The sequence below is a fragment of the Delphinus delphis genome, chromosome 4 (assembly GCF_949987515.2).
Source record: "Delphinus delphis chromosome 4, mDelDel1.2, whole genome shotgun sequence".
Lineage (NCBI taxonomy): Eukaryota > Metazoa > Chordata > Mammalia > Artiodactyla > Delphinidae > Delphinus > Delphinus delphis.
Genome location: NC_082686.1, coordinates 30,841,955 through 30,867,927, shown reverse-complemented (window position 1 = coordinate 30,867,927; position 25,973 = coordinate 30,841,955). Strand labels below are relative to the sequence as shown.

At 34.2% G+C, this 25,973-nt stretch overlaps 1 protein-coding gene across 1 annotated transcript in view; it reads right to left on the bottom strand.

Annotated features, from left to right (window-relative positions):
• The window catches only part of ROBO2 (roundabout guidance receptor 2), a 582,138-nt gene that overhangs the window by 96,500 nt on the left and 459,665 nt on the right, over positions 1–25,973 (bottom strand). Inside the window, exons 8-9 of the mRNA XM_060010476.1 lie at positions 7,008–7,132; positions 2,340–2,511 (exon numbers count right to left, since the gene is read on the bottom strand). Coding sequence (XP_059866459.1) covers positions 2,340–2,511; positions 7,008–7,132 — 297 coding nt within the window. The remainder of the gene's footprint in view (positions 1–2,339; positions 2,512–7,007; positions 7,133–25,973) is intronic.

Below are 25,973 nucleotides of genomic sequence, written 5' to 3'. Positions count from 1 at the left end.
CATGATGTGACATCTATTGTACATTTCTTCTCTCCAGTCCTTTTAGATTCTATTGGCTCTACTCAGAATTCTCATTACAATTTCCTAATTTTCTAAAAGAAGAAAAGAAATGAAGAACAGTGTTAATGAAATAATAAGAAGGTCTTTTAAAGGGATGTTTTGAAATTCAAGTGTATTAAAGATCTTAGCTCTACCTATAATAAGTAAAATTATCACTCAACAGCACCTTTCATCACCATTAACAATCTCATCTCATGTGAACACTTGAGTTAAAAATATTTCCAAGAAAGGAGTCTAAGTACAAAACTGTAACAACAGAAACATCGCTATAGATGTTTTGCTTGTTTTTCTGAACACGACATATGTTTTCATTCTACACTGGAATTTCATTTGGCTCTAAACTGCCCTGGATCATACCAAGCAACACGTTCAAAAGGGGATGACTTGCGTATTATTAAACTGTTAACCAGTCTGAAAAGTTCAAAACTATGAATAAAAGCTGAAGTCATCGGCCAATGTGGCAAGTTAATATTTGGAGACCGTTATTTATAATAAAGTGTGTGTGTGTGTGTGTGTGTGTGTGCGTGTGTGTGTGTGTTTAGGTCTTGAAGTTAGATTTCTTTACTGTCAAAATCAATAACTCTATAACCTCCATTCAATGTTGTTGCAAAAGGATCTTGACTTTGTGAATGCTTACGAAAGTAAAAATCAATGTAGCAATTAATATTCAAGCCACTTGTAACCAAATGTTCAGAGACATCTCAGTCAACAGATTTAAATTTCCTTATCACTCTTTTCAGTTTGACCACAGAACCAAAGCTAGAATTACTACTGGTCTGAGAGATTATGTCAACAACAAACATAATTTCTCAAAACAAGTTTTCCTTTTCATTATATCAGGCACAGTTTTGAATATCCACCTGTTTCATGAACCACATCAGTCATATCAACTGGCTTTTCTAAATCATCAACTTTGTTTCTACAAATATGGTTTGCCTTCTTCATAACACTTTCTTCATTTAGAAACATTTAAAAGTCTGTCTTTTGTAAAATACCATAAGCAGCTATAGTGGAGTTCGTAAGCATTATATTTGGAATCTTTCATAGTAGTATAGAATAAAACTTAGGTTTGGGCCAGAATACCTTATTTTCCAAGTATATGTTTCTAGACATTTTTTCCTAGTAGAAGAAAACATAGGAACTTAAAAAAGATTAATAATTATATTTTATTTATTTTAAAGAAATATGGAGGTTTGAAGGATCGACGATCTTGTCCACGTAAAGGAAGAATTTCTTGGCACCATTACCCTTGAACCTGACTTCTTTCAGTTCCATAGCAGTAAATCTCTGCTGCATCAGCAGGTATGGCCATTAACGACTCAATATCCCCTCAGCTAATGTTTGTCTGTTCTATTTATTCCCATTCCTGACATGGCGCTGAATCAGGCAATACCATGGGCAGACATTAAAAAAATACTGCCTTTCTATTAATTTTAAATGACCTTTTAATCTACATGTAAATTTGAATTGCATGAAAGCTCAGCAGAGAAAGAAGAGAATCAGAGAGGTCACAGCCCAAAGCTCTTTTATCGCAGAACCCAGAGGGGGAGAATCAGAAACCCCACAAATCTAAGAGGGCAAGAGAGATTTTTTAAATTTAAGATATCAAAGAATATGGCTTAAATTAATGCTCAGAGGTTCACAAATATCTCAAACTCCCTACGTGTCAATTGGGACAGAAAAGCTCTTGGGAAAAAAAAATCAGACATGAAGAGTGCTGCATGGTCTTCAACTTTCACCTGAATCAGGTGCTTCAGTTAAGATTTGTAGGGCATACATACAAATAAAAAAATAGTTTTAGCATCCATTTGTAGTTTGGAAGGTATTTAATTAATTTAGCTTAGTGAATGTATAATTAACACATCATAGGATGTCATAATGTGATTGGCTAAGTGAAAAGTCATCTCTGTTTCCACTGATAATAAAGATTATATCTCTCTCTCTCCTCTAGTAAAATAAGATGATTACTATCCATTAGAAGCAATCATATCAGCACAAGACTGAATAAAAATATACAGCTAACATTCCTATTTCTATTTCACTAAAATAATGCATCACTATATTTTTAAGAATAAAATAGATTGTGTTTGATGTTCTTCTTTGGGAAAGTAAATGGTATTAAATCAGGGAGAATTAGAAACTATTAAGAATGTTATTTCACCTAGATTCAAACTTAGAAGATAAGCATTAATTTTAAGGATTTAACTAAAAGGTCAGAGAATTTCATAGTTTTGATAAAAATCATTATTTTCAGAAAACAAATTCTAATAATATCACACCATCAGTAACTTCCAGCTGAGCTTTTGCTAAAATGCTTCCTGCCACAGTTAGGGCCTGGCAGATGTAGTAACCCGCGTCCGAGCGCTGAGTGTCGGTAATTGTAAGGTCCCCGGCTGGCGACACAGAACATCTGCTGTTGGCCTGTTGGGGTTGATTTGGGAAAAGCAGGTTCTGTGGAAACAAACACAATGTTACTAAGATCCTCTTCTCACTCAGAAGGAAAATTATATTAACAACAGCTACTGCAGTTAGAGAAATGTGGCTGGAAAAAGAAAACACAAAGATTTAAAAATACGGTACTAAAAGGGTTAAAGGCCACACAGTGAGTCTCACTGGGAAACTTTTTTCCCATCATGGGAAAATGATGTGCTCTAAGAAGCGAGCATGCTCTGGCTGAAGGAACAATCATCTAGGTCTGGATCGTGACCTTTTACTCTCCGCGTGCCTTTCTGTGAGTTACTGAACAGTTTTGAAATGCAGTTTCCTCATCTGTAAAATGGACATAATAATGCTCATCTGACTCAACTCATAAAACATCGTGAGAATCTAGAATGTAACATCAATTGTGTATGTGTTTCATAAACTGCAGATCACTAGAGAACGCAAAAATATTTTCTGCTGACCCTTTTGAATATTTGACATAAGTAACTCAATTTCTCCTAAAGGTATTCAAAAGTGTGTGACTGAGACTGACAGAGAGACAGCTGAATCTCCTTCTGCTATAAGATTTTTGCAGGTTTTAACAGCTTTGAAAGGAGCTAGGTATAAAGGCTACCGTCTGAGCAAGCTTAACCAAATCACTGAAAATAAAAAGAAGATGCGGGATGTTTCTGAAGGATGCGTGTGATGGTAAAGAATTTCATAATATTACCCTATCAAAAAATCAAAGGTTCTTTAGTTTCCTATATAACTCATATTAATACAAGCAGCCAAATCACAAAATTGTGAACGTTCTTATAGGAGAGCAGTAATGTTAACCTGGATGACCTATGTTGCTTTACTGTTGTTCAATTAAAAAAAAATTTGGATACAATAAATTATATTGAGATATGCTTCCAAGTTGGATTATAAATAAGGACATATCAATTTTTATGTTGTATTTACTTACAAAAAAAGAACATTAGAACCCTCTGGGATCTGTTTCTCGACATAGTAATTAATTTTCCAGGTTTGTAATTAAACAGTTTCAATATGTTACAATCAGGAGGTAATAACATTCAATTAAAGGCATAAGACACATTTTCCCCTTAAAATATTTCTACCCTTGAAGTAATACCAATGAAAGAGGATAAAATAGGGTATTAGCACTTTTCAATTACCCTAAATGACTTTAATCCTGCGAATGAGGTCCTACTTTAATTAGAAGCTCTTCTCTTTATTGCAACATGATGGATGTCCACTTTATTAGATTCGAGTGTGACACTGTAAGCCCACTTTACATAAACATACTACGTTATTAAACCTTTTCTAAAAGAGGTGATGTTTGCTAGCATGCCAGGAATATAATTTCAAAATGCTATTGCCTTCCTATAAAATTTGTATTACTATATAAGGCTAGACTATTTCATACATATGAAGCATAATTTGAGAGCAAGCTAATTCTCCTGTGGAATCCAAATATATTACTGAAATAAACCATCTGAAAGAGAAGGGTCTAAATTTTAAAGGCACTTGGAAATGATACAATAACTCAAAGTGTGCACTTTCCTACAATTAGCCATTAGAATACTAATTTACATAGCACTAATACATCAGATGGGCTTAATTCTCTCCGGGATCTCTTCCTCTACAATGTGTTATCAGTCCACCTTCTAAATGATTCGATGACATGGAAAATGGCATATGATTGAGGTTAACCCATCATCTTTATTCCCTGTTTGTATGACATAGGCAAAAGAAAATGGATGACAAGCAAAACCCAGGAATTCTACAGAGCTCTTCTCGCCTTGAAGTGCCTGGGTATCCTATTAGTGCTAATTGGTATTATCAGCACATATTGAGGAATATGGACCATTAAGTCCAGGCTCTTAACTCTCTATACTGATGGATAGTCATAGATCACTGTAAAAATTGGATACTGCAGACAGTAAGACTAATTTATTTTTCCTAATGTCCCAATTCATGATTTGAAAATTTACAATTTGCTCAAGCATTTCTCTTTTGTTCTCATTCACAATCTCCTTTCTCTCTCTCTCCCCTTTCCTCTCTCCCCCGACCCCTCTGTCTAATGTGAGGGAGATAGCTGAAATAAAGAAAAGGAGGCCTAAGATTATAATCAAATCAATCACCTAACTCGAAAATTTTTCCCAGAGATTAATATCTCTGGAATTACATGCCACTTTGTCAAATAAGAGAAAAAGAAATACTTTAATGCTATTTGATCATTACTTGTTTAAAAAACATTAAAACACAATGTAGCATATTTAAATATCATGCTCATTGGGCCACAAGACCAATACACATTTCATGCAATAGCGTGTATAAGCCTGAAGCTATTTTAGGGCACGTGATTTACAAATGATATAGCTGTATCTACACGATAACAAGTTATAATGAGATTTAACTCACTACATGGATTTAAAGTGTAAATCTGCAACAATCAAATTGCTTTATATCATTATATTTGTATCACTTATGAATAAATAATAAATTCACATAAATATCTTTACTATCAGTGGCTTGAGAAAGTAACTTCTGTGGCCCCCATACCTCCCCGAATGGGTGGAGGGAAGGAGCTACAGGCAGGAGTGAGAATCTTGACAGGCTACCAGGGCTCTCCAGGCTCATCCCCTCCTGCCTTCTCAGGCACGATGTGGGTCTGGGGACAGAGGTGACCAGAGTGGTGCTGAGCTTCTGTGCGTGGGCAGAGGGATACCTCTGGCCCTAGCAGCCTGACCTGAGCAGAAGCATGAACTTGCCACTTCAGCCAGGAACAAGGGAAGGCAGATGCATTCTGCATTTTCCCCATTTCTAACCTTCAAAATATGTAAAGCATTTTTACATATAAACTAATTTAATCACATAATCTTCATAATTTATGTGAAGTAAAATATATTATCCTCAAATTTTAGATTAAGAAGATGAGCTTCAGTAAATTTAAACAGTGCTACAAAGATTGTAAAAATTATACGGAGGGAAAATGGCTTTAGAATTCTTTCCTTTTTCAGGGCATGTGTGTGTATGTGTGTGTTCAAGTGTGTTATAACTATATCATGTTGCTTTACACTCACTTTAGAGTTTGGGATGTTTTCATCTGAAAGCAATTTTTAAGTGAAGAATCAAGGAAGTCTATGAGTAGAAATCTATTGTATTGTTACTAACTGATAAAAAAGATGGCAATTAAGTCCTGGAACAATCCTGATGTGGGATAAGACAGTGGCCAGAACTTTACCTTATCCTTCTCATCACTATATTTACATCCCACAAATCATGGGGGAAGTGAATCCAACAAAGAGCATTGAGGAAAGGAAGAAAGATAATTTGCCCGTCCATACTGAGATGTTAAAACTGCTAGCTTGGGGTGGTACGGAACTGTATAGGAATTCACAACAATGCAAGATGACGGCTGAGGGAAACTTCCTGATGTCTCTCTACCCAGATAATCATACACGAGTTTTGATCAACAGGTTCTCTTAACTTAGTCGAAAGCATTTTCCATCTCTGGCAAAGTTTTTAGATTGCCTGAGACTTTAAATCATGGTTTTCATGTTTGCCCAGGAAATTCTTCCAGAACTTGGACTAACACCAGAGGGTGCTGACGAGGAACACCAGTAGGTCTCTTCCTGCGAACTATATGCCTCCTTCGGAACGCTTCCGGAGAGACTAGAATGAAAATATCTCTAGGTCCCTCAGGAATGCACAGATAAGTCTGTAGACAAAGAACTCAATTTCTGATCTGGTTTAGGCTGGAATTTCCACTCATTGCCTCAGAACCTAGAGGCTTGTGCTAGTCCAAGTTTGGACCAAGTTCTAAATGAGAAAACGGGTGTATTCAATTTGTTTTTAGCAGAGTCTTGAGAGATCATGCTGCCCAGAGAGGGCCCGGAGAGGACAAACCAGGGCACAGCAAAGACCAGACAAGTGTTGGTTTTTTTCTGGTATTTAATGTATTATTTCCTGTCTAACCCCACTATGAGGGAATCCAGAAGGGATGATGGAAGAAAATATTTCTCCTACTCAAATGGAAGCGTGCTTAAATTAACGGCAAAGAAAAGGTATTTATACTATATATCTATGAAAGGGGGTTGAAACTAGTTTCTAGGCTGATTAATAATGGAAATATTTTTGACTGTTTTACATTTGCCCAGGATGTCCAAGTGCTTTATATATACTAACTCACTTACTTATCCCAATGTAGCTCAATGCGAGAAAGCAAACTTACCTTTCTGTTAGGAGGTTTTAAACAGCTACAGGTTAGACTTTTTCAGATAATTTGGTTACACTGCATTGTATCTATTTGACGTAAGATAAAAATATTAGAGAATAACACTAGAAAAAAAATGTTATATTAAAGCATCTGACTCCCGCTAATTTTAGAAATAGTTGGTCTCTTTTTCAGAAATAAAATAAATTCAACATTGTTAACAAGAAAGGAAAGACAAACTTTGAGGGTCACTAGAGACGGGGAGTTCAGAGATTTCAGAAAAGCAGTCAAGGCTTACACTCACCTGGCTGCCTTCTTTTTGCCAAAAAACTGCTGGCTGTGGGTTTCCTTTAGTTTCACAGGGAAATGTCACTGTACGACCTTGAGCAACAATCTGATCTCTTGGCCTAACCACAAACTGTGGAGGAGCTATAATTTAAAGGGAAAGAAAGTGTGTCAATATAAACTGTTGACAAAGAAAAATATATCAAAGAGAAAATCTGATACTAGGTGGATTGCTCAGTGCCAGGCAGAGGCTACAGTTTTTGATTTAGTTTTAAGTATTTCTCAAAACACAATGGGGAAAGAAAAACGAGCACTCTATCAAATGTGAGGAAAGAAGTAAATGTATTCGTAGACACATTTTAAATGTACACTGTAAATCCTGCAGCCCCTATACTCGCATAGGAAAATAGATTTTTAATGATATTCTAAAGTTTTTAAGAAAAAACATGGTTTCCCAATATGGTCTTGTGTTTTGAATGAAGAGAGAAAAAGAGGCATTGCATTACTCAAATATCTCCTTCCTGTGAAATCAATCTACTAACAAACATTCATTGTTCTTGTAATATTTGCAAGACATTGTACTGGGCACAGGGATACCAGAAGGAATAAAATATGATACCTATTCTCAAAGTGCTGATATTCTAGACCTGAGGAATTGAAGTGTTGAAAATACCAAAGAATCAAAGAGATGGGAATTACATACAAAGATAACTAACAATATAAAGAAACATATGAAAGTGGTTGATTCTATTTAATTCATTTCATTTACATCAATAAGCATTCGGCAATTACTATGTTCCCCTACTGGGCACTAAAGATACACAGATAAAATCATCTACCCTGCAGCCATGAAGGTACTCATAGTCTAAGAGAAAATACAGAACATGATCATGATGACAACAGCAACAGCAAAATTAAAACAACAATTCTCTAAGGCTGTGGTAAGTTCAATGATAGAGGTGCTCTCAGAGCACAGAGGAGAAGCACTTAAATTATAGTACACATCATAAGTGTGATAGGACTTCAGGAGAGAGGGATCGCTTTGTGTTAAGGTAGCTGTGAAATGCTTTGTTCAGGAGATGGACATTATGGAGACTTGGAGGAAGGGGTGGCATTTAGAGAAGTGGAGAAATGAACATATTCCAAGCAAGGAGCTAACTGAGCAAAGTGTAAGAAGCAAGAACGCATCTAGCATACAGTGTGTAATCCCAAAGGAATGGCAAGTCCCCATTGTATAAACAGCATTGGCTACAAAAGATAGATTCGTATCCTAAGAATGGCCTGAGAAGACAAACTGAGGATTTTATTCCGACTCTTTCTAAGCTGAGGAGTGATAAATGTAAAGCAAAAATTTTGGAAGCTTTAACCCTCTAATGAATGTAGTATATAGATTGTGAGCGAGACAGATCAGTGAATAAAGTAGGGAGTCTGACTGGAAGGCCAATAAAATGGTGTAGGCAAAAATAATGAGACCTAGGTACAAGGAACTCCAGTAGAAAATAAAGGGATGGGGTAAAAATGCTAAGGAAGTTCAGATTTAAATTTGGGGCTAATTATAAAGAGAAAGAAGAAAGTGAAAAACAGTAGACTGTGTAACTGGACGTTTTCACAAGGACATCTTCTTCATACTAAAATCCACTCCTGTTGAAGAGAAAACAGCATGTTTATTCTATGACTTTTCTAATCATCTGTTTCCAGTGTAACTCCTGGCTTATACTAGAAAACTTATGACCAAGAAAAAAACTTTAAAATGAACTCGAAGTTTTAGAACACAGTGTACATGGCCACAGTCCTAAAATTTGAATGCTGAAGAATTTTAACAGCAAGCACCATTCGGTAAAGTCCTTTACTCAGAATTCTTTCAGTCCTTTAGGAGTACATAACTGCAGGTCCAAGAATGGAGTAAATGTAGGGTATCCTCAAACATGCAGGATTTACAGTGTACAGTGTACATACAAACAGCAGCAGCATTTTTTCAAAAATCTCAAGAGATCTGTAGTGGCTTATTTTTTGGTGTCCTATTATACTGCCTCCTAATTCAATACATTCAACACACACCTCAGAGACAGAAGGAATAAATCTACTAAGTGAAATTTCTTCTACAGCTATAGATAATAGAAGACTCAGTTTAAAAGGATGAAGAACCCAGATTTATGGATCTATTTGAACAGGACGTGGTTTATGTTGCCCTGTATTTTTAGGAGATTACTTGCTTCTTATGATCTTCTTGTTATTTCTACACAATTCCACTGAATCAGCAGATACATTGATTTTTGTTCCATTTTTTCTAATACGAATGATAGTTTAAATCAACATTACAAAATTACTTTAGGTATGACTCTTAAAACACTGCAGTGTCTATTTTTCAATAGAGATGTGAAACCACCGATAGTTATCCCCAAAGATACTTAAGATTGGTCTCTATCATCTGTAATATCTAAGAAAAATTATATACATTAAAAAAATTTAAAGATCAATGTATATTTCTTTCCTTCTTAGTAATTCTATGAAAAAAAGTTTACTGTCAACATGGACACTAAGTAAGAAGTACTGAGTAGCTTAGCTTGTACCTCATTATCAAAAATAAAAACTAAAATAAAAGTCAATATAGTAAAAATCAGTTAACAGTCTGTGATGAAAATCACATACACAGCTTATTAGTTCATCTGTATTGCTTTGGACCAGAAAGAATTTGAAATGGTTCTCAAAACTAGCTAGTAAAACTAGTTAGTAAAAATTTAGAGCCCCATATGAACTATAAAATGCTTCTTTATATAATTTTTAAAATGTAATAACTGAGAATACACATGATTAAAATCATCAGACGAAACATCAAATGCAAGCAATGAAAACATATTTTATAGTTTTAAGCATATTATGCTTACTCTGTTTATCTATCATCTATCTCAGTAAAATTACCATTTCTACTTTAAATATTAAACTATAGACTTCTTAAATTTGATTTTTCAAGCTTTCAAAAACCTTTGGATAGATGAGCGATTTTGCAAAATGCTTTTGGAATCCAGATCCTACAATTTTAACACAGCTGCTAAAACATAACCCCCAAAATAAAGACTGGCGAATAACCACATCTATCGATCCACTTTTTGAAAAAGATGATTCATCTATTTACTCGTTCAAAAATGTATTGACTGGTTACAAACTATGATACATTCTGCTTGGTACAGGAGATACAAAACAGAATAAAATATTGTTCATAGCCTATGGCAGAGACTTGCTATTAAATAAATAAATAAAAACAAATACGGCAGAATATGATTTGCATAATAATAGAAACATGCGGGGGGCATCAGGCGAAAAAGTGTGGAAGTGCACAAACTAGATCAAGTAAGTGCTGAGGAAAAAAGAGGAAAGATGCCAGGAGATGGCTATGTTTGAATTGTGCTTTGAAGCACAAGTAAGAGTTCACGAGATGGAGAGGACTCAGGTCACCTGGGACGGAGAGAGGCAGACACAGGCAGAGACCTGTGGAAGCAGATGTGTTGGGAGGATATAAATGATTTAAAAAATAAAATCAGAGATGCAGAAGTGACATAGGTAGGGTGAGATAATTTATGCTAAAGGAGCTTAAATTTTGCCCTAGAAAGTATGGAGATCTTTTCACAGATGCTTATGCAAGAAAGATATAATAAGGTTGTGTTCTAGAAAGAATGCTCTTCCTAAAAGAGAAAAGGCAGATATGAGGCTGAAAAATCTTAGCAAGTTGGGACAGCAAATCCAGTTGAGAATTGCTATATTCATAGTAGCACCTAAATATAATATTTTGTAAGAATTCTTAAAGGAAAAAGAAATTCTGCAATATCACAGTGCAATATTTACCACTGATGATATAATCTAAAAGACCAGGAAATCAAAGTTTCTTGAGTTTTTACTCAGTAATGAATTTTTAAAGACTAGTAACAAAATGCTATCAGCATTTGTGTTACTCAGGCTATGAAATATCCTTTCATGTGATGTTTATATCTAATGTACTTTTATTCCAAGTTATTATAAATACACTGTATTTATAATGTACCAAATTGCTTCTTGTCACCCAAAATTAAATCACACTGATCTTGCTGAAACTAGAATCACATTTTCATTTTTAAAATTAAAAAATAAAGATATTAAAGCATTTAACAAAGCAAAAGATTTTAGAAGTATTCAAGTCTCTGAAAATGTACATCTTTTCTTCTTGTCATCTGAAGTTGAGCCACCAAAACCAACTGCATCAATCACTTTTACTTCTGTAGACCCTCCTTCTCTGCCCAAGACCTATACTGTAATCTTCTGTGAAGGGATATCAGCTGAAGGAATTTATTTTTGAGGTTTTAAAATGAAAAACTGCATCAACAATTCTTCTGATAACACTTCACAGTTTCAGTATTTCTGCCAGGTGGCAGTGAAAATGGTTTGAAAAAACAGTATTTGGCCGATGGCACCAATGGGAGGGAGTAGGCAGAGAGGTGGCATTTTATCAACACAGCACGATAGCACAAAGTGTGCTATACACAAAATGGATTTTCTATGATGGCTCTCATTAAATATGAAAAAACACAACTAGGTCCTCAGGATGACAATCCAAAACACATATTTAAACCCAATGTGAATTAAAGAGTTTGAGTTATAAACTCCAGAAGAATATGCTAGTTATAGAAATGAAAATTCTCATATATTTCGAAGACAGAAGACTATAAAATACATATTTTTTATGTCTTCTCTAAAACCTGAAGCATTAGACAAATCTTTTGTAACTATGATGTAACGACTGACTTGCTTAACCTATTAAATGACGATACTTTATTGCTTCAGCTATAACAAGAAATGAAATGAAGAAAACAGAGTGGCACAATTCAATGTTCAATTACACATGTACTAGTTAAAAACAACAGCTCCTTAAGAAAAGTACATTGTGTGCTTTCCAGAGGAGTAGATCCAGATAGAAAAAGGTCAATTAAGATTAGAGGTCTGTCTCAATGGTGAAAAATGGAAACCATTTCCTCTAAGATCAGGAACAAGACAAGGTTGCCCACTCTTACCACTATTATTCAACATAGTTTTGGAAGTCTTAGCCACAGCAATCAGAGAAGAAAAAGAAATAAAAGGAATCCAAATGGGAAAAGAAGAAGTAAAACTGTCACTGTTTGAAGATGACATGATACTATACAGAGAGAATCCTAAAGATGCTACCAGAAAACTACTAGAGCTAATCAATGAATTTGGTAGAGTAGCAGGATACAAAATTAATGCACAGAAATCTCTTGCATTCCTATACACTAATGATGAAAAGCCTGAAAGAGAAATTAAGGAAACACTCCCATTTACCGTTGCAACAAAAAGAATAAAATACCTAGGAATAAACCTACCTAAGGAGACAAAAGACCTGTATGCAGAAAACTATAAGACACTGGTGAAATAAATTAAAGATGATACAAACAGATGGAGAGATATACCATGTTCTTGGATTGGAAGAATCAACATTGTGAAAATGACTATACTATAGGATTCAGTGCAATCCCTCTCAAACTACCAATGGCATTTTTCACAGAACTAGAACAAAAAATTGCACAATTTGTATGGAAACACAAAAGACCCCAAATAGCCAAAGCAATCTTGAGAAAGAAAAACGGAGCTGCAGGAATCAGGCTCCCTGACTTCAGACTAAACTACAAAGCTACAGTAATCAGTATGGTACTGGCACAAAAACAGAAAGATAGATCAATGGAACAGGATAGAAAGCCCAGAGATAAACCCACGCACACATGGTCACCTTATCTTTGATAAAGGAGGCAAGAGTATACAATGGAGAAAAGACAGCCTCTTCAATAAGTGGTGCTGGGAAAACTGGACAGGTACATGTAGAAGAATGAAATCAGAACACTTCCTAACACCACACATACAAAAAAACTCAAAATGGATTAAAGACCTAAATGTAAGGCCACACACTATAAAACTCTTAGAGAAAAACATAGGCAGAACACTCTATGACATAAATCACAGCAAGATCCTTTTTGACCCACCTCCTAGAGAAATGGAAATAAAAGCAAAAATAAACAAATGGGACCTAATGAAAATTAAAGGCTTTTGCACAGCAAAGGAAACCATAAACAAGACAAAAAGACAACCCTCAGAATGGAAGAAAATATTTACAAATGAAGCAACTGACAAAGGATTAATCTCCAAAATTTACAAGCAGCTCATGCAGCTCCATATCAGAAAAACAAACAACCCAATCCAAAAATGGCCAGAAGACCTAGATAGACATTTCTCCAAAGAAGATATACAGATTGCCAACAAACACATGAAAGGATGCTCAACATCACTAATCATCAGAGAAATGCAAATCAAAGCTACAATGAGGTATCAACTCATACCAGTCAGAATGGCCATCATCAAAAAATCTAGAAACAATAAATGCTGGCGAGTGTGTGGAGAAAAGGGAGCCCTCTTACACTGTTGGTGGGAATGTGATTTGATACAGACACTATGGAGAACAGTATGGATGTTCCTTAAAAAACTACAAATAGAACTACCATACGACCCAGCAATCCCACTATTGGGCATATACCCTGAGAAAACCATAATTCAAAAAGAGTCATGTACCACAATGTTCATTGCAGCACTATTTACAATAGCCAGGACATGGAAGCAACCTAAGTGTACATCAGCAGATGAATGGATAAAGATGTGGGACATATATGCAATGGAATATTGCTCAGCCATAAAAAAGAAACAAAACTGAGTTATTTGTAGTGAGGTGGATGGACCTAGAGTCTGTCATACAGAGTGAAGTAAGTCAGAAAGAGTAAAACAAATACCGTATGCTAACAGATATATATGGAATTAAAAAAAAAATGGTTCTGATGAACCTAGGGGCAGGACAGGAATAAAGACACAGATGTAGAGAATGGACTTGAGGACACAGGGAGGGGGAATGGTAAGCTGGGACGAAGTGAGAGAGTGGCATGGACATATATACACTACCAAATGTAAAATGGATAGCTGGTGGGAAGCAGCTGCACAGCACAGGGAGATCAGCTCAGTGCTTTGCGACCACCTAGAGGGGTGGGATAAGGAGGGTGGGAGGGAGACGCAAGAGGGAGGGGATATGGGGATATATGTATACATATAGCTGATTCACTTTGTTATGTGGCAGCAACTAACACAATATTGTAAAGCAATTATACCCCAATAAAGATGTTTAAAAAAATTAAGGAAATTTTATCAAGAAACTAAATATAAGACCTAATAAAATAAAAAGTCTTAGAAGAAGACACAGGAAAAATAAAAAAGAGATTAGGGGTCTGGTACTGTTCACCCAAAACTGTGTTTTTGAAAATTTAAATACAATGCACAGTGAATTAGATTTGATTTCTGCTAGGTTATGCTTTGATACTTCATTCAGCCCAAGCTGGCTTCAATCAAAGTCACGCTACAGCTCTGTTACGCTAACTCCCGCTGCTGTGAGTGAGTGGCTGATATGGAAATCAGATGGCCGAACACGAGTAGGAAGCATAGGCCTTGCATGAGGTGGGCTTGGAGATGTGGGATGGGGGGACCCTAAAGGTGATCACATCATGTTCAGAGTTGTTTTTACAGGAAAATATGACTTTCTATGGAAGACATGAACATGGAAACAGTCATGAAGAAGTTGCATACATTAATATGTGATAGGGTCGCTATAGGCACACTCAGCAGCTCTTCCTTTGGGTACAATTTTGCACCTGAGTGAATAAGCTTCTTCTTCTGTAACAATAAAGATTATGAACTTTGTATCCTAAACTCAAGTATAAAATTTTTTTGCTATTTAATATTTTTTGCATGTTAAATTATAATATATTCTATAAGCATATTTGAAACACACACTCTTCCATCATTTGCTTGTTTTAAAGATCTGCAAGTTGAAAACTGCTTAATACAACAACAATAATTAAAATTAATTGAGTGCTTATTAAGTACCAGGAGGTGTGTTAAACCATCCACAGGCATTATCTCATTTAATATTCAAAGAGCCTTACGTCTTAACTTCTATCATTATGATGTAAAGACCAGAAAATTGAATCTCATGAAGGCTTTTAAGGATTAAATCAATAGATAGGAGGAAGGACTTGACTTCTGATCCGTCTGATATAGTTGGACCTCTTAAACACATATGGTTCACTTCAAGCCATATGACTGAGAATCTGTCATGTCATTACCAAACGGAAGGGTAAGAATTATATGCTATAATTTCCAATATGGTATAATGTTGTTAAAATCATAACATGTTTTTCCTAAATAATTGCTTTTATTGTTAAAGTACATAAAACCTATAATCTTGCTCTTTCTGCGCCACCTGTAAGTACAACCTTTCTTAAGTATACTTATTTCAAGTGATTCTTTATTCAAAAACCTACAGTGCTTTTTCTATTGCTTGCCATTGCAATGCTTGCACATCATTCTCCTCTGTGTAGCATGTTGTCTTCCATCAGCTGGCCCAGGGTTTTACCATCCTGATGCTCACCTGTCCCCAAACTGGCTCCAACATTTCAGCAGACCAGTCTACTTTCAATCACTTGCATGCGTATTTGCTTGTTCTAGTGGTTAATCCATCTTGATATCTATTATCCTTTGATCCACCTTGTCGACAACGATTAACCTGAACACACTCTAATCTTGTACTTCTCTTGTGTTCTTCCCACTTAAGGTACTTGCCCTTGCTTGTATTGTCTTGTTTCTCTATTTGTTCCCCCTGCCTGTGTGCCTTGATTCTTCTGTTCCATTGTAAACTCTTAGTGGTATGGTGTGCTGTCTACTATTTTGCAATGAAATGGTATCTTTATTTGGCCTGGAAAATCTCCAAATAGTGAACACTAAATAAAATTCTTGATTTAAAGCAAATACTCTCGCTTTTTCCCATCTCCTCATACTAAAGAATACGATGCATTCTTACCAGTGACAGCAACTCACTATTATAGTAATTTGGGTGGGGAGAAGTCAAAGAAAATATGTTTGAAAAATTTTCCTAACTGATTCTTATATGCCCCTCTGTAAAGAATGCCCAATATACCAAATGAAAATCTATAACTTAAAGACTATAAATGAGTAGCCACCACCCCAGAGTGACAAAAACAGCATAAAAAATGTTTACCAATTCTAAAAGTTCCTGCAAAAGAAATTAGTTAATAGGCTTAGCCTCAGCAACAAGAAATAGCAAAAATTCATTTCATTAACATGAAATGTAGAGCAGGAGTAAGAGATGAATGTTTACTCAGTAATCAGAACAGGCTGGCTTCTAATTGATAAATGATTGTTTCTTCAACTTATTTAATTCTATTTAATTTTTACTATTTAACACTTCACTTGATTTCAAAAGAATTTCTGTTAATAATACTGAAAATGCATAATGTCATAAAAATATTTGATTTGAAACTTATTAACACATAATCCATACCAGAGGAAGTAATGAATTTATAATGAAAAATATAACTTAGGGATATAGGATTTAAAATGAACATTTTTATAAACCCCATTTAATCACATTTTGTTCATTTGTCACTATTTTTCAGGAATATAAACGATCAAATTGCTAAATTACCTACCTTTCAAATTAATCATTTTCTTACTGAGTCCATGGCAATAACTCTTCTGGATGAGTGCTGTGATTTCTTTCTCAGCCATTACCTTACTTCTAACTAATATTAAAAATTCTTATTCCATAACAAAAACCAATATCTATACCTCTTTTCAACAATAATCTAATAATCTATCTCTCAATATATATGTTTATATATATATATATATATATGCTTTCCTAATGTCAAAATGAAAAAGTAAAACTACTAAATAGTCTGCTGTTTTCATAAATATGGAAAGTATAGTGGTCAAAAAAATAAAATGACTGAAATGAATCAAAATCTTTAGATTCTTCATCTATTTAGATTTCATATTCTACTCTCCACCTATGAGAGCCCTCGCATGTACAAACTGCATTCAATCCTTGTATGAGTAAAGACGTGTTCCAATTTTGCAGCTATACTCTTTATATTTTTTAACCACTGTTGTGGAATTTATTGATTGTGGGAAGACTAATTTTTGAAGGTTCATATAATAGTGAAAACTAAAAGTTACTCATGGTTGTTCAAAATCTGATGAATAAAGTAGGCCATGAAGCTAGTCAAATGTGTTATATAGTATAACTATAAAATAATGTAAGTGACCTTCTAAACTGACATTTATAATAACTGGGAAAGTAATTCCAAAGAGGGTCAAAGGTACTGAGTTTTGGTGATAATGTGACGTACACACAAAAAAGTATGTGTATGTTTTGTGACAGTGATTAAAACCATGTTCTTAAATGTACAGTCACAGATAATATGCTTCTCCTTGAAAATGAGCAATGTAAATATAAAAATGAAATAATTCTACAATTATCTAGAATAAATAGAATGCCTTTGAAAAGGATAAACTCATTTGGTTCAAAATACCCTGCACATTAAGATCTCACTGCATGCATATAAAAACAGTGTTATAATAAACAGCTCCACCACATAGCCAATTTTTCTTTAATTTTTGAATTTTATTTTATTTATTTTTTGTACAGCAGGTTCTTATTAGTTATCTATTTTATACATATTAGTGTATACATGTCAATCCCAATCTCCCAATTCATCATATAGCCATATTTGACCTTAATTTTTTTAAGGCAACATATTACTGGAAAAAATAAATAAATAAAAATTATTATTATTAATAAATTATTAAATAAATATAAAAATAATAATTTATTATTATAAATTTGTACTAGAAATGAATTCAGATGTTTGTTGGCACTTTCACTCATAATCGTGTTTAATTATTTTAAGCAAACATTTACTGGTTTTATATGGTGTCAGGGTCTGAGGGTACTAAAATCTCTGTTCTCTGGAACTTACCGCCTACCAGAGGAAACTCACATGCAAACAATCAAGCATGACACAACATGATGAACATGGTAATTGCTGTAATACAGGATGTCCCACCATTACGAGAGTAACTTGACTCAGTCTGTCTCCAACAGTTGGGGAAAGCATTGAAAGAGAAAAAGAGAGAGCGAGAGAGAGATTTGTTCTTTTGAGATTAAGTAGGTAAGAAAGGAAGGGTGTGAGGTTGTTCCTCACAGAGGGAAAAATACATGCATTATGTTAGAGATAGAAGTTTTCCAGACTGCACCAATGCACCATTACCATCACCTGGCTTCACTGACACCTTTAGAAAAGCAGGTAAGTCTGTTTGTTAAACTGAAGGATTATATTGGTGGAACCACGTATTTTTCTGTGTAAATGGTCTTTACTGGCTTTAGCAAGTCCAACTTAATCCTCTAATGGTATTAAATATTTCTATATTGTAATAAATGAAATAGCTAACTCATAAAGTAACTAAGTTGGATATGTTTACAGATCATTTTAGATTTTATTACATTTGCACTTAAATTATAGGCAAGTACAGAAAATCATGTAACTATAGGAAATCATTCTGAAATCTAACATGCAAATTTCATAAACTTTTGAATTCTACAAGTTACAAATTAAGAAAAAAATTAAATTTAAACAAATTCTGAATTGTAAATCACATTTTCCCATATTATACTGTCCTTCACCAATCAAGCTTTGCTTCTCTACTTTGCTTTCTGAACTAAAATACTGAGTAGAAAATAAAATAATAAAATTTTGTTTTCTTCAAGGGACTGTTAATTTTCAAGGAAAATACTATTAATTTAAAAACTAATGAATCATTGAATGAGGCAATATTTACATTATTTTTGAAAAAGATCTCATTTTCACCAGCAGAAGAAAAGTAGTTCAAGTAGTGGTGAAAAAAATCCTCTCCAGATACTAACTGGGAAAGCTAGAGTTCTCAGTATTGTGGGTAGAAGAGGTTGTAAGTGTGGAGGTGAGGAGGTAAAACTATAGCTTAAAAATGGCTCTTCATGTAAATGGTGAGACAAGACATCCATTTTCACTCACTTAACCTGTCAACTTGCCAGAACTGTCATGTCAGCACTCTAGCTAAACCACAAAGGTTGATCACATCCCATTATCTCATTTTTTTAGAAAAAGACTGCATGAAGATGCCAATCAGAAGAAAAATAAAAGGGGGGGAAACTTGCAAGCAAGGAACAAATGTACTGAAGCTGAAGGGCTGCTTAGTTAACAGAATTTTAATATGCAACTGCAATGTTTCTTAATAACATTAATTACACGCTTAGTAAGGCACCATCCTAACTCATTAGTGCCTTCTTTTTTGTTGTATTTTATCTCCTACTAGCAGAATGGGGACTATATGATTGGCCTGTTACCATTAATGTTGCTTAATCTTTTTATAGCACTGTTTAAAACTGCTTGCATAAACATTTTTGAGGCAAGTATTACCTATGCATGCATATGTGTGTATCAATTAACTGCACCAACATTTGGCGTGCCCCTCCCACATGTAAATGTTATGCTAGACCTAGAGGCAGCAGAAAGATAAATACAACAATGTATTTACTGACAAAGAGCTAATAGTTTTGAGGGGAGATGAAAATAATAGCCTCAGTGAATCTGGGAAGCCATGTTTGCCATAAGAGATTTAAAAAAGCTTTCAGACATATTTTAACTCAAAATTTAATTTAATTTGGTAGTTTATATATTTTAATGAATCTAATTATGTACTATTCCCTTGAGTGACACTTAATATGTTTAAATAAATAGTGCAGTAATTCAAATGTCATGCATATAATATTTAGGTGTAATGCACATCATGATATATATTTTACAGTATATACATATGTAAATAGATATGATGATATCTTTCTGTCAACAAATTATTATAACTTATAAAAATGAAAATTTTTACTTTCTAAGAAGGTGTGACTAAAATATTGATGCTATCTCTTTCTGGCAATAGCCAGTGAAATCTCTTAATACTAATCTCATAATACTGTTTCTAGCCAGAATATTTACATTATTGAGATATTTGATATTTATAGTACTTTTAACTACTAAGTTAACAATTTATTTTATTTTCATCTGGATAGATCCCAAAATTAATGAGTAATGGAGTAAAGGCTTATTGCTCCACCTTCCTCTATTGACCATAACAAAATAAATGAATAATATGGAAAAACTACCATTGCCTCAAACCACAAATTGTGAAGTACCCCTGCCAAACAAGGTCAAATCTGGAGGAAAATGAGGATGCAAGGTGAGCAACAGCTAGCCCCACCCACAATCCTCTATCAATGCCAATTTCACAAAAAATTTCTGTCAATACTGTGAGAACCCAATCCATGATCCTTTGATAGAAAGAAAGGAGATCTAGAGTCAAGAAGGAGACTTGGGAAATATGAGACATGACTTTGCAGATAACCAACTAAAATTAAGAAGTCTGGAGAGAAGGTACTGAAGGAAAGAAAAAGCCAAGCCTACTATGGATGGCGAAAACTTAAGGGGGCCCCCATGACCTTCCCTTCATGGAGTTACTCCCATGGTTATGTTATGTTATGTGACAAAAGGGATTCTGCAGATGTAATTAAGGTAACTAATCAGTTGACCTTAAGACAGGTCTTAGGGACCTTAAGATTAGTTTAGGGGCCTAACCCAATCACATAAGACCTTTCAATCAGGGAATTTTCTCTAGCTGATAGCAGACTGGGAAGTGAGAGAGATACAGAGCAAAGCACCTGAAGGATTCAAGGGATCACTGCTGACTTTGAAGGCTGTGGCAGCCATGCGCAAAGGTTAGCAAGTGAATTGTGAGCAACTTCTGGCTGGCAGCCAACAAGGAAATGGGGACTTCAATCATACAACCTCAAAGAACTCAATACTGCCAACAACCTGCATGAATTCTGAAGTAGATTCTTCTGGAGAGTCTCCAGAGAAGCGCCCAGCCTGATCAACATCTTGATTTAGCCTGTGAAATGCTAAAAAGAGGACCGAGTTGAGTCTGGTTGGACTTCTGATCTACAGAACTGCGGCCTAAAAAACGGCTGCTGTTTAAGTCATTCAATTTGTGGTAACTTGTTATGCAGCAGTAGAAAACTAGTAAAACCAGGAAAAACCATCTCCATTACAAAGCAGGGAGTATGAAGGAAGATGAAGAGTGTTTCCTATGGAATACAGAGAGTTTGTAACATAAAGTGTTTTGCTGTGTATTACTAGAATCACTAGCTTACCAAGGAGAAAATGACATGTTTTTTGAAAAAATATTCCAGATAAGAGTTCAAGTAGAGGTTGACCCTGATACTTTTCACTTTCTCTTCTCCAAACATGTAAACCCTAGCTTTCAGCAGTTAACTAGATGATTAATAATCAAATAGGGACTAAAACAGGATCTACGTAAAATAAAATAAAGCAAACTGTATATTAACTAATTACTTACTAATTAATGACAGAAAAGAACATAATCAATTAATCAAAGGGAGAAAAAGCATTTATATCGTCCAAAAATAACCCAAGGAAACACAGAAATACTTTAGAATAAATAGTTGTCCATAGTCTAAATAGAATTATGTACAACAGGGCCTCTCTTTAAAAAAGAAACAGACAAAAAAATCTCAAAAAGGGGTAAAGGCGTTAAAACACAAGTGAAGAAGAATACTTTGTTCAAGCTTATCAAGGAAATGAACTAAAAGTTAAAGTAAGTTAAAGAAATATATTTTAGAAATAAGAAAAAATGATAACTGCAATTGAAAAAGTTAGGAAGGTGATAAATACGCATTAAGAAATAATACAATGTGAAACAATGATGACTTCAAAATTATTATAGAGAAGTTAACAAATATGGAACTGAGACAAAGGAAAGCCAATATAACTGATGTATTTGAGAAAAACAAGTGAGACAGAAAAAGTATTCAGAGATAAAACAGAAGAAACCATTTTGAAATAGAGTAAATTAAAGGATGAATCTGCAGATTCTAGGGGTCGTGCTGTCCCAGGAACATTAGACACAGGGTGATCAGGCCCAAGGTATAACCCAGCAAAGTTATAGAAGAAGGGAATACATTGGTATTCATATTTGTATTCATAAAAGGGTATCCCAGCTGAGGATAAAAATATTCTGTAAGTCTTGTACTTCCCTATAGTACCATTCAATACAAAAACAATAAAACATTCTCACAAAAGTCTGAGAAAAGAAAGTATGACTCAATAATTTTGTACCTACCCATCAAATTAGAGGCATTGAACAGACATTGTCAAACACACAAGGTGCTTCCAAAAGAAATAAGTCAGTGACTAAAACCAGCCAAGCATGAGAAGTAACCACTACTTGATTTTCACTTGAAAAATTAGTATGAGCTAAAGATATTTTAAATGTTTCACATTATGGGAACTCTGTTAGAATATACAAGACAAAATACAATGCATTTTTTAACCTACAATTTAATCAAAACATATGGAGCAATGAAAAACGTGATGCTTAATAAAAATTAAACGGGACACTGCATAAAGTAGCTAATCAGCGCCAGATGTAGGAAACATCAAGGGCTCCTAGGAGAGAGATGATCACCTCAGGTCATGGGGTAACACCTTGCCCAAAGAAGAAAGGCTGAAGAGAATAAAAGTATAGGTTTCCTTCCAAGAGGTTTCCTTCCAAGATACACTCAGGATGCCTTTTGCACAAAAGTGGATCTCGACATGAAAGGATTCGTATATAATATCCACCTAGTTTCTGATTTTTAAAAACCTGTAATATTTCCAATATTAAGTTGAATTATATCCAGCACATTAAACTTTCCAAATTTCAAGGTGGGGTGGAGGGTAGGGGTGTTGAAAACACCAGTTGCATTATTTTTAAAGCATTATCTGATTTCTATTTTTTCCTGAATGAAGTTTTTCAGTCACTCACTTTTTATTGGATCTTTTGGTGGCCTCAATAAAATGTTTCAGAGCATGTTATAAAGCAAACTCCACTTCAACTCAAAGGAGAACTTTCTAAAATGAAGACATGTTAATTTTTTGTGTTTAAACAGTTAAAAGATTGAAAAAATATGTCCCTATAGATTTCTGTTCTATAAATATGTCCCTATAGATTTCTGTTCTGCTTCTTTAAAATAATAATAATAAAAGATGGGAATTTTGCCAAAAACATGTATATTTCTCAATACTTATACACTCTTGTGGCCAATTATATTCTATAAAAAGAAACATACTTTTGATTTACTAAACTAGGAAATAATTGGAAGTTTCCATAAAGTTGTGTATTGTCAATTTGTTTTTGATATTTTAAATGAGTTTCACCTGATATACTCAGTTTTTAGTTTCCATACTGGAGGCTATCACCAGCTAGCATATGGTATACACGACACAAAATGGAGCAGGCCTCAGCTTCTCAAGCAAGGCAGCTGGTAGGTTTGACAGTCCTTTTCCAAATTATTCATTATGTTTTGAGTTGCTGCTAGGAAAAAATGTGTTGCCCATCTCCAAAATAGATGTTCTTTTTTATTTTTAAGCTTGGGAAAGACTTCCAATAGAAAATAAGACAGATGGGTATAGGAAGCAAGATATTTATCTCTATTTAGACCCTTTTCTTCTGTCAGTTCCCTCATCAACAGAGTTTTCCAAACAAACAAATGAATATTTCAGCATTCAGACTTAACTCTGTCCTAGGATGTACTTTTGCTCTCATATAAAGAATACCTTTGGAACAGTAAAAAGTCAAAACCACAAGAAGGGTTGGTGGATTCTTAACGATCAAAGTGGCATTTGTCTAGATTTTGTGGTAAAAAGCAGCTAGGGAAGTTACATTCCAGGACTCTTTCTGAGGTGTTGATGACATTGCAGATGAGGAAGTGAAATCTGGAGACTACTTTGCTCCATTGGCAAGTATGTGATTGTTTGCTTTCAGTAGGACTTCCCACATTGATGATCCTCAAAATCAAGAGTTTTCTTACACTCTCAAAAGTACAGGCAAGAAGGTGTTTATTCCAACTGTAAGTTGCATAGAGTTTCCAATTCTTTGACTCAAACGCAGCTAATAAGAGTCATCCAGTTTGGAGGTTTAAAATGATTTCTAAATTGGCTTTCCACACAGACAATCAAGTTTCATCTGGTAGGTAATGTAGTGATTGGTTTCTGAATCTGTTAGTATTCCAGAATGTGCATATATTTCTAATTTTCTTTTAAAAGCTTTAGACAGGAACTATTCCTTGAACTTTCTCTACATTTTACATAGTTGGTACATAGTTCTTCACATAATTTATACTAGAATCGGAAGATGGATTTTCTCCCCCTTCTGTGGTTTCTACTTTGTAGACTACTGATTATGTTATTGCTAAGAGCTTCAAAGTTAAAAAACTTTTAGTCTAGTAACAAATATTAATGTAGTTTTCTATTATTTGAATATTTAATTCATGATTTTACTTAATTTGTAGCTTCTCACCTTACAATAAAAGTTGGCATATCTATATTTCCTGAATTAAAATTGATGTAAAAAGTTGATGCAAAGAAAAAGCAGGCTAATTTCCACATTATCAGTCTCTTCTTTGGTGATCCAATAAGAGCATATCAAACATTCAGTTTCCCAAATTAATAGTAGTTGTCAAGTTTAAAGTATAGTTCTTCATATTTCTGAGCACTGTCATAAGTCATTTTAAGAAAGATTTATGAAATGACAGACTTTCCCAGAATAAAGTACAATGTGTCAAGAATCTATTCTTTAGTTCCAGTCCAATGGGAATTTAAGAAATCATTTCAAAAAAGAATAAAAAACAGAAATAACTTTTGAAATGCCTTGTAGGCGACAAATATATCTCAATACTCTGTGCATATCACATTTTCTAAACAAGATATTTTTTTATTCATGAGTTTTAATATATTGGAAATTATTAACATATTGTTCTATATTCCAGGAGCTTGTGAAATAATACAAATCAAGTGGTCATGGTTTATCAGCATAAGGCTTCTATATATAAAGATCTATAATTTAAATGTGATTTTTCCTGTTAATTTATGAAGTTATTATCTTATTCTTTCCCATTTACTTCATCATTTTAGATGTCATACCATAGATATGTAAAGTTATTATTAATATGAATTATTACAAATGCAAAAAAATTTTAAACTATAGTATATTCTTTAATTTTCTAACAGCATCAATTGTAAAAAGCATGATCAATTTAATAATTGTATTTTAAGAAAAAATGCCTGCAGTTTATGTTCAAATTAATCATAAGCCATAAGCATACTTCAAAAATATTGAAATGTGAAATAATGTATGTCTCAGAAACTAGGAATGTGTTAACAAATGTTGGCATACAAAACTTTTTCACATATATGATCAATTTTGAACTCAATTCATTCCTATAGCAGTTTTGATACGTCAGAGCTTTTCTCTCCGTTTTATAGAGGAAGTGATTGGGGATTAGGGATGTTGAATAACTGACAAAGGAAGTACTGCTCAGAAATGGCAGAGCAGAAATTCAGATTGGGAAGCCAAAGTTCTATTTATTGTATTTGCTATCCATATAAGAGTACATTACATAACAATAATGTTTGTGAATGTTTCAACCAACGGGGGAAAAATGTTATGAGTCTGGATGGCTATACATCAAATGTCAACAATGTCAAGCCAGTATAATAAGAAAGCTTTTGAAGTTAGGTGGACCATTTATAAAGCTGTGTCAAATTGAATAACTTATTAAAGTATTTCTTGGTATATTAAAGAAGCAATGTACTAAATTAATTTATTCATTCACCTACCCATCCATTTATGCATATATCTATTTATTCACTTATAACACAATACCAAGATTTCTTTTATTCAAACACATTTCTTGGTAGGTTAAGCAAAACTTTAAAAGAGATGCAGAAAGTTTATCAATACATTTGAAAATATTTTATTTTTGTTTACAAATAATTACCACTTAAATTACTGCAAGCGCAAGCTGTTAACTTCAGTTTTGCAAAGCCAAATGAAGAAAAAGATATATTCAAACTTTTCATGCCAAAGAACATGGCTCATCCCTCCCTTTTCCCCTTAGTGTAAG